Source organism: Wolffia australiana, chromosome 14 (assembly GCF_029677425.1).
Source record: "Wolffia australiana isolate 7733 chromosome 14, ASM2967742v1".
NCBI lineage: Eukaryota > Viridiplantae > Streptophyta > Magnoliopsida > Alismatales > Araceae > Wolffia > Wolffia australiana.
Window position 1 is genome coordinate 12,516,136 of NC_135848.1, and position 10,291 is coordinate 12,526,426.

General features: G+C 43.6%; 1 protein-coding gene across 1 annotated transcript; it reads right to left on the reverse strand.

Moving 5' to 3' along the window:
• Positions 1-893: 893 nt before the first annotated feature.
• Positions 894-8,624, reverse strand: NRPB1 (RNA polymerase II large subunit). Its single transcript, XM_078586301.1, has 14 exons — positions 8,326-8,624; positions 7,958-8,221; positions 7,447-7,749; positions 7,163-7,321; positions 6,433-6,594; positions 6,138-6,358; positions 5,906-6,047; positions 5,499-5,834; positions 5,142-5,428; positions 4,804-5,062; positions 1,645-4,733; positions 1,491-1,562; positions 1,343-1,396; positions 894-1,267 (listed from the first exon to the last, which is right to left on the reverse strand). The coding sequence occupies exons 1-14, from the start codon at positions 8,407-8,409 to the stop codon at positions 1,186-1,188; spliced, it is 5,514 nt and encodes a 1,837-aa protein (XP_078442427.1). The 5' UTR covers positions 8,410-8,624; the 3' UTR covers positions 894-1,185.
• Positions 8,625-10,291: the final 1,667 nt, after the last annotated feature.

A 10,291-nucleotide genomic window follows, 5' to 3' on the forward strand; every position in this document is an offset into this window, starting at 1 on the left:
AAATATTTGTGAGCAAAATACTTTTCCAAGTTATGACTCTGGGTTTTTCCTGTTTAATCCTTTGCTTCTTTATTCTGAAGTTACCAGAGGAAAAATTGGCCGATAACGATTCGCTGATTGATTTTTATCAAAAGAAACTTTATAAGTATCTCATTAAAATCCTTATCAGAGTGCGTGAATAAACCTAATAACATGTCTAATGTGGCCTCATAAATCTTGACTTCTTATTTCAAACTAAGAGATATTCTTGTAAGGAAATCATTTTTCCCATATATTATTCTCAGTAGGGGATTCTGAAATACTTCTCAAAATAGTGTGGACCAGGCCATCTTACTAATCAAATCAATTCTCAAATTGGCCTCGATGTTTAAGTAATAATATAAGACTCATAGAGCTTCATCCCCAAAAGTTATTGGTCCAAATTTGTAGGTTGTCCTATTAACATTTCATACTAATGTACTAAATGTATTTAACTGCAGGATGATGTTTTTCGTCACCCAAAAAAAAAGTAAGGTGTCCTTTATTCTTCATGGGACACAATCACTGCCCATACCACTACTGTTGTTGGAGAATCACTCAAAAGAGACAACAGTGGTGATATTGTCTTTCATACAACCTACAAGTCTCCTTACATCTGCCACGTCTCAATTATGAAGACATTTTAATGTGTATTTTTTCAGAAGGTATTATTTTTCAAACTCAATACATTCTTTGTTGATTTGGTCCATTGAAGGCATACTTCTACAGATGTGGATACTTGTGTTTATATGTTTCTCCTGACTTTTACATCTTTATTCTAACCATGTATGATGAAAGGATGTAATCCACTTGTTCAAGATGGTTTCAACAGATACACTTAAGTAGAATAAAATCAGTGAGGTAGGTCCAGAATATGATCAGCCCAACTCCGAAATTAGGAATCATATTTCAAGGCAACAGGAAACCAAAGTACATATTTTTTTCCCAAAAGAAATCAGCTCAAACTAAATACCCAGTTCACACCCTTCTGTTCTCAGCTAAAAACTAGGTTCACATATATGATACATGAAAAAACCCAGCTGCCTAGCTCAGAAGACTCCGGTCAATGTCAACGCCATGGCCCTGAAAATCATATTCCGAAAATTCCAATGTTGATGGAGGGCAAAGATGGATCCACTTCACTGTGGGATCAAGACTCTTAATCTGTCATCTTCGCGCGCTTCCGTCCTCCTTGTTGCTCGCTTGAGGGATGTACCCGGGAGCAGTAGGCGAGTAACCCCCACTGGGGCTGAATATCACAAATCGTTCAAATATAAGTGATATATTAACCAATATATGATTAAACAGCAATATAGAGGGGTACCTGTACTGAACCGAACCAGGACTGTAGTCTGGGCTCGCGCCCGAGCTGTAAGGGCTGTGAAAACAACAGCCACGGTAAACAAAAATTCAATTTTGACATCACTCAGATAACGCAACGGTATCTTAGTTGAATAAATTATGAAGTTCACCTCGTTGGACTGTAAGATGGACTCGGAGGCGAGTATGACGGGGAAGTCGGAGAATGCGACGATGATGTGGGGCTGCAGGAAAATCAATCTATCAATATGGGACAAAAGATAGGGTGACAACGACACGAGCAGATGAGAAATCAGTCAAATTTACCTGTAATTTGGCGAAGTAGGGCTGTAAGGATTGGGGCTGGTCGGCGAATAGGCAAGCGATGGGCTGTACTTGGCTGAAGAAGGATTGTAACTCGGCGAAGTGGGGCTGTAGCTGGGGGAGGTGGGGCTGTAAGAAGGTGAAGTCGGGCTGTAACCCGGCGAGGTGGGGCTGTACGCCGGCGATGTTGGGCTATAAGATGGTGATGTGGGGCTATAAGAAGGCGAAGTAGGGCTGTAAGACGGCGATGTGGGGCTATAAGAAGGCGAAGTGGGGCTGTAAGAAGGCGAAGTGGGGCTGTAAGATGGTGAAGTTGGGCTGTAGGAAGGCGAAGTAGGGCTGTAAGCAGGAGAAGTAGGGCTGTAGGCTGGAGAAGTTGGACTGTAGGCTGGAGATGTTGGGCTGTAACTTGGAGAAGTTGGACTGTAGGTGGGAGAAGTAGGGCTGTAGCTTGGAGAAGTAGGGGAGTAGCTGGGGGAAGTGGGAGAGTAAGATGGGCTGGTCGGCGAGTAGGCAGGGCTAGTTGGGCTGTACCCAGGAGAGCTCGGGCTGTACGTGGGAGAAGTTGGGCTGTACCCAGGAGAAGTAGGGCTGTACCCTGGTGAAGTTGGACTGTACCCAGGTGAAGTTGGGCTGTACCCAGGAGATGATGGGCTGTACCCAGGTGATGATGGGCTGTACCCGGGAGAGGAACTTGGGGAGAAGGCCATTCCGCCGACATATGGTGAGAACTGCGCATCCGATATGGGTGAAGCCCGCACGTTTGGGCTGAGCAGGTAGCTTGGCGACATCATCCCTTCATGGTATGGAGTCCCCATGATTGGTGATCTCGATGGAGTCATGCCATAGTCCAGACCCTCCATGTAACTTGGCAGCTGGAGCTCGATCGCCTGCTGGAGCATCTGGTCATTTAAGTATAGGGTGCAGCCACCAGTGCCAATGGGGGCGAGCTGGCCCAGCATAATGTTCTCTGTGACTCCTCTGAGATTGTCCGTCTCCGCATAGACAGCGGCGTCTAAGAGGATGTCCACTGTTTCCTCGAAAGAGCATCTCATCATCGGTCCCGTGTCATTGCGGTTGATTCCATGCCGTGTGATGGCCATCAGATGGCCCCGGTAGGTCATGGTGTCGCAGAGAATAGCCAGGTGGCGGTAGTTGACGTAGGACCCGTCAAAGGATATGACGGCCCGCATCTCATCCAAGAGAGCCCGCCTCACGGCCTCTATCCCAAGGACTTCTATAACCTCAATCAAGTGGTTACTTGTCGTCCTGGTACAGTCAACGTCTTCGTGGCACATGACTGCCAGGAGGTTAACTCCTTCCGTGTCCAGAGCCCACTCGTTGACCGTCTTGAACCCTTCATTCTCGTCAAACTTGTTGACCTTGACGGGCTTGATGAAGACCTTGTTGATATCAGGGATGCCCCTGAGGGCCATCTCGGTTAACATGTTGCTCTCAATTTTCTTGAGGAAGACGTCATCTTCGGCAGATTCGTCCTGCAGCTCTCCCTTGGGGGCATCATCATTCATTATCCTGATTCTGAGGATCAACTTATCAGCATTGTCATCGTTGAATATGCAGGTCAGATCGTCATCAAACTCAAGGTTAATCTTCTCTGCGATATCTGCCATGCTCAGTTTCTTATCCACCATCATCTCCCGGTTTAGCTCAATTCTGAGCAGCCATGGCGAGATCTTCTCTGGTGCCACCTCCTCATCTGGCATCTCATAATATGACCGAACAAACTCCACATCTTCTTCTATAATTGTGCTCATCGGGTCGGGATCATACCAAACTTCAGTTGCCTGGGTAACACTGCGGAGGGTAGTATACTCCAGGGCACACTGTACGTTCTTAGCCTGTTCCTTGGTCTGATTCACCGTAGGCTTCAAGTAGACAGAGAGAGAGGGAGTTTTAATCTTCTTTGCCACATTGATGATTTCTCTAAGCCTTGGTACACCGAGGGTGACGTTCTTGGCACTGACTCCAGCATAGTGGAAGGTATTCAAGGTCATCTGTGTGGCAGGCTCGCCTATGGACTGGGCTGCCACACAGCCAATCATCTCGCCCGGTGCCACCAGCGACTGAAGGAACCTGGACTCAATTTCTCCGACAACCCATTCAAATGCCTCGCGTGTTAACCTGTACTCCTTCAACACACGCTTGCTGGCAAATGTGCTGCGGAGCAGGATATTGAAGAAGAGAGTGGCATTTTTCTGGGCCTCCATGCTCATTATATCCTCTCCGGGGACGACCTTCAATCTTTCCTGGAGTTTGTCAATGGCTTCAACGATTTCCATCGGATGCATGTCTGACGGCCTCCGTAAGTCAACCTTGAACGTCTTCTGTGCATTCCAGATTAGCCGTTTGAGATTCACTGGAAGGGGCCAGGAGACATCCCCAGTAGTAGCAATGTCAGTAGCAAGCTGGTAACGGTCTGCTTCTAATTTCTGAACCTCTGCATCAAACACATTTCTGAACTCTCGGATTGTCTTCAAGTCCTCCACGTGCTCAGGTAGCATGTAACTGGGGTTCCAGTGCTCATCATCAATCTCATATTTGAACATGTTGTCGAAGTCGCTCTTGTTCATTTTCAAAGTGTCCAGCTTCTGCCCTTCAATCCAAACAGAGTCCATCCCATCTTCTCCATAAAGGAACTGGATGACATCACCCAGCGAGTTCCTGACAGTACCGTCATACTTCACCATAATGTCCTCCATGGCTTTCACCAGACGTCTCTGGATGTATCCAGTTTCTGATGTTTTAACTGCCGTGTCAATCAAACCTTCCCGACCTCCCATGGCGTGGAAGAAGAATTCCTGCGGCGTCAATCCTCGCAGATAAGAGTTTTCTACAAAACCACGACTCTCAGGCCCATAATCATCTTTGGTGAAATGCGGAAGGGTCCGGCCTATGAACCCAAAAGGAATTCGTTTCCCTTCAACGTTCTGCTGCCCCACACAAGCAGTCATCTGGGAAATGTTAATGAAACTCCCCTTCGAACCAGCTGTCACCATCGCTTTCAGATTGTTACTTTCAGATAAGCTCTTCTGGGCGCTGCTTCCAGCTTCATCACGGGCCTTGTTCAAAACCTGAATAAACAAACAAATAAATACACATGACTTGTCAAAAAACGAAAAAACAGATAAGATCGTACAGCACCTGATTGACTTTGTTCTCAAAAGATTCCATCATTGTTCTACCAGGTTCTGCCTCGAGCTGCTTATCTTGAGATAGTTTAATGAGATCCTTCACCGCATTCTTGGCCTTAGAAATCGTCTCATTGATCTTCTCCATTGTCGCCGCATCTGCAATTGTGTCCCCAATCCCAATGCTGAATCCATTTTGCAGGAGCCAGTAGTTAACCAACCATTGTGTGTGACCCAGAAACTTGCGGGCTGCATCAGGCCCCACCTCCTCCCTGCACAAGGCCCAAAAATTTCATCAGAACAGAAGACCTCTCTACAGAATAAGTATAACTTGGTAGAATTAAGCAGTACCAGATAACATGGATCAAGCTGCCGCCTGATGTTCCAAGAGTTTTCTTGCACAGTGTGCCCGAGAGAAGCTCACCCTTCTCTATTCTCACTTGCGTGTCCCCGGGAGTGATGATTCCCTTTTCCTTTTCATCATGCCATGCAGCAAATCGGATTAGGTTGATCTGTTTTGGGATGATGAGATTAAAAACTTGCTTCCCTGTCCACAAAGGCCTAGGTTTCAAGATAGCTGGGGCAGGAATCTTCCCATCAAAATCTTCCCACCACATCAAGATGTTCATAAACACATCCTGCAGTTCAAATTCATACACATAAACCACAAGATGCATAATTCCAAGAAAGATATGAATCTAATTTTACTTTTTCTATGAAGGTATCTCTCTTTGTTATCTTTCGACAGCCAAGGAGTGTGTCTTGGACAATGCCCATAACCGGGCGATTGGATTGAGGTGAGACAATGCATTTGGGCACCATCATCAGCTCCAAAACTTCTGCTCTGGTTTCAAAGGACTGAGGAACATGCATATTCATCTCATCCCCATCAAAATCAGCATTGTAGGGCGACGTGACAGACAGATTCAACCGAAAGGTCGAGTATGGCATAATCCTGATTCTGTGCCCCATAATGGACATTTTGTGAAGACTGGGTTGACGATTGAAAAGAACATAGTCTCCATCGTTCAGATGCCTCTCCACCTGAAAACCATGGCATTACGAAATAAGTCATCAGAAACCTTCGAATGAAATAATTTTTGAGTGTACTCGACCTTGTATCCAAGCTCCAAGTGATGGTCACTGCTTTTCTTGAGGTACCGCAAATCCAGTCTCTGCCCATCTTCACGGATGATGTACTTTGCACCTGTTTTTCCAGGGGGAGGGTGGGGCCCATACTCAACAATCTCTTTCAACCTAACCACAATAAACCACATGATCTTTAGTGTGGAATCTAGGAGAGGAAATAAATTGCATTCTAGCAAGATATGGTAGAGAAATCGGCACCTCTCAATATTGTAAGGAGTGACTGTTTCCGGAATTGTTAGGTTAAGAGCAATGCTCCAGGGAACTCCCAGCTCATCAATATTGATCGTCGGGTCGGGGGTTATAACTGTACGCGCAGAGAAATCCACACGCTTTCCCATCAAGTTACCCCGGATGCGGCCTTCTTTTGCTTTAAGTCTGCTGCAAATGGACTTGATTGGGCGGCCTGACCGCTGAGTCGCCTGCGAATATAACAAAGCATCAAATTTTCAAATTAAAGTCTGGTTTTAAATTTTCGTTCTTCTCCCAGACGTACTCTTGGTTGCCCAGGAAGGTCATTGTCAAAATATGTCGCAATGTGAAACTGTAACAGCTGTGCGAATTCCGAAATTATGTGGGCAGGCGCTCCATTCCTCTCCTGCCTCCTGAGATTTTCATTGTGCCTGATAATCATCGCCAGCTGATGGGTCAAATCGTCCTGGTCAAAGACAGAGTGGCAACAAGGTTACTCATAATACCAATCGGGACAAATAACTAATTGCTTAACGGAGTCCATATATCCTGGGAGGGCTATTTTCCTATAAGCAAAGGACTGAACAAAATTTTGTGGGTCTGATAAAGCGCAAATGGGCAATAGTGCTAATCCTCCCAGGATGAAGTCGTCTTTATCTCCACAAATTATCATCATTGCCATCAGCTATTGTGACGACAACAATTTCGTCATCATCATCTGAGTGGCAGACAAGTGACGATGAAGATCTTGTCTTCATCATCCAGAATAAAAAAAGCGACAATGACAATGAGGATTTGTCAGAGTCATCAAATCGTCATCTTGAGCAAGAGGATTCGTCCCTCCAATGTCACCATCCTCATCATGCCTGTCACTAAGATGAGAATGACGACAGCGAGCTCGCCACTGTAATGTTCATCCTAGCACAGATGTCAAGCCCTAACTGGAAGACAATAAAGAAATAATAATAATAATAATAAAATAACATTAGATTTGAAAGTCACGAATGACTTCTCTACCGTGTGGAGATACCAACCTCGCTTCTAGAGGAAGTATCCATCATAACAGAAGGTCTCACAGGAGGAGGGGGAAGCGGAAGGACTTGCAATATCATCCAATCCGGCCGGGCGTACTTAGGATTTAATCCCAGCAGTAAACAGTCTTCGTCACTGATCCGCTTCAACACACTTAGAACCTGGAGTGACAATGTATAGAAAAGGGGACAACTTTCATTACACTTCCCACCAGCACTGTTTAAATTTCATTAAACTTTCATAAACAGGATAACCAACAACATCACAAATGATGAGAAAAACCTACTCTTTCAGCCGAGAGCACTTGTTTTCTCTCGACAGGTTCTGGAAGCTGATCTTGATCATCGTTTTTCTTCTTCGGAGCTTTGTACTCGGCAACCATTTTCATGCCATCAATAGTAATATTCGGCTGCTGAGCACCGCACCCTCCTCTTGATTTTTTAAGAGGCTCATCCGAATCTTGCTGGTTTTGCACATCAATCTCGTCCCCACCAGCACATTTCCTTTTGCTCTTACACGCTTCATAAATCCTTTTCAGCCTGTTTTTTGGGTTTCTGATTTTCAAAGCTTGTTTAAACCTAGTGTCCTCCTGAAGCGATTGCCAGGAAAGGGGATTAGAAAGTGAGATACAGCAGAAAAAATGCACCAAACACACAAAACAGAAGAATAAACTAGCATGGAACTCGGTTAGGAAAACGTCGAACGGCTAACCCCCTTCATTAATCCATAAAAAAGAAGTCCCTGCACAACAAAGCCTTCGCTAAACGAACCCAGATGAAGCATCCAACAAGAAATACCTCGTCGGCGAGTATCTTTGAACAGTTAAAGCAAACGCATCGCATGATGGCCAGGACAGTCTTCATGAAGCCGATATGAAACATGGGTTTAGCCAGTTCCAGGTGCCCAAAGTGACCCGGACACTCAGCCATGTTAGCCATACACGTCTCGCACTTCATCTTCCTGTCAATGGTACCCAGCCGCGGATCACTGAGGCCACCAACTTTAGGTTTTCCCCTCTCTGTCGTCTCGCTGTGCTCAATCTGCACCACGGACATTTGCCTCTGCCATGCAGAAAAACAAATCCCGACCCTCGCGTCAGACCATATAGACAAAACCAGGAAGAACAATCGATACCATTAACGGCGGAGGGGGAGAGGAATATTACAATCTCATCAGGGCTGAGGATGCCGAACTGGACTGTCCGCACCTTGGCGACCTCAGCCGGTGAGAACGGGAATCGCGTATCCATGGTGGGGAATTGGGATTAAACAGCTAGGGTTTCAGAGGATCAGAGGGACTTCAATTGGGGGAAAATCGGCTAGATCTTTGGCAGAAAAACACCAAATTTCTTCGCGCTGATTCCCTCCTACTCTCTCTTTATGGATTATACAGAATCGAAGAGCCGCAACGAGGTAGAATCGCCGAGATCAGCTCCCACTCTGGGAGACGACCGGAGACGTCTGAAGAAAACAAATCAATGTTCGTCGCTCTTAGGGTTATTTATAGGCCCAGCCACAACCTTCGTTTTTCCTGCGTGGAGTTACAGCCGTTGGATTCTCGCAGAGATTTTCATCTGGACCGTCCGATCACTACCTTTGTATCTGATGCAGGACGGGACGGTCTTTCGTCCTCGTCCCGTTTATCCTCTTTTTTGGGGGAATAAAGAAGATTATCTTGAATTTGATTCCAAGTATCTAAGAATAAATTTTTGGGGATAATGTTATAAAGTAAAATGTCAGATAAAATTAATGAGACCAAAAATAGTTGTATGAATAATTTTTTAAGCCACTTTTTCACCTAGGTATCCTTATTGAGAACATTTCAAATTCTACAATTCCATAATTTTTTTTATAATTATCAGAAGGGCACATTTAAGTATGATTGTAAAATATGGTAGTCAGAAAGTAGGCCAAGAACTCTATGAAGATGACAATATGTCTCCTCAAAATGATGATAAAATTTCAAAGATCATACTGTGTTGTAGACGTAGCTTAGAGAACCATAGTAATACCACCAGGTACTACTCAAAGATTCTCAGATTCTTCTTAATCATGATTGATGTCCAACATGCAAGGATAGTAAGCTGAAGCAGACATTGAGCATCATGGATACCTTGAATTACAGGGAAAAAAATTCAATGAATAAATTCCTGTGTTCATGAAATGTATACTTCATTATTAGCCTATAAATACTTTGACTTTCCTCTGTTATGTCTACTTCTTTTTTCTTATTAAACAAGTAGTCTCATTACTATTCAACATATTATACACCTAAAAGACATCTCTGAGTGATAGTAAGAAATTATCTTTTCAATATCTCGTATGCAATCACTTAAGATTTTATGAGTATCTTTCCCATGCACACGATCTTCCTGCCGCCTTCATTTAATATTCTATGTGATTTCGGTAAATCAAATCATCATTTATTTTATACAGCTTAGGAAAATTATATGTCAAAACTTCATGGATAAATCACAATCAAGATTTAGTATACTGATATGTGTATCCTTTAATTTTACTTTTCCTCTATCACTCTCTTATCTTGACGGAACATCTACTATCTGCTCATCTTCCGTGTCCACTTAGTTTCCAAGTACCGTCTACTACCCCGACACTCTTTTCTGTAAAGCACATATATTTATGGTTAATGGCTACAAAATTATTAAATATTTCATAATTTTATGATGAATCAAACACAATTAAAATCATCTATGATGCCAAAGTAATAACTAAGCACATATAGGTATCTGTTTGCATATCCATCACCATACGTGAACATATTTTTCTATGATTTTAAATTAATTACATAAAATCAACTGTGTGACTGAAATCTGGTAGAATTTAAAAAATCATTCGTTGGCTATTTTTTCACTCTGATATTTGAAGTTAGCCCAGTATTTTGACCAATATATACTAATTTCTCGACATTCATCTGTAATGATAATGGTAGTCAATATTTTATAGAGTACATTTTTTCACTAACATTGTCCTTGAATGTATTTGGTGGCTCATATTCCCCTTTCTTGGAGCTTTATGATTGAACATAAGCCATAAGATTATAAGTTCATCCCCGTACGTGAACATATTGTTTACCATTTATAGCCAAATATATAAAATCAATAGATTGATTGA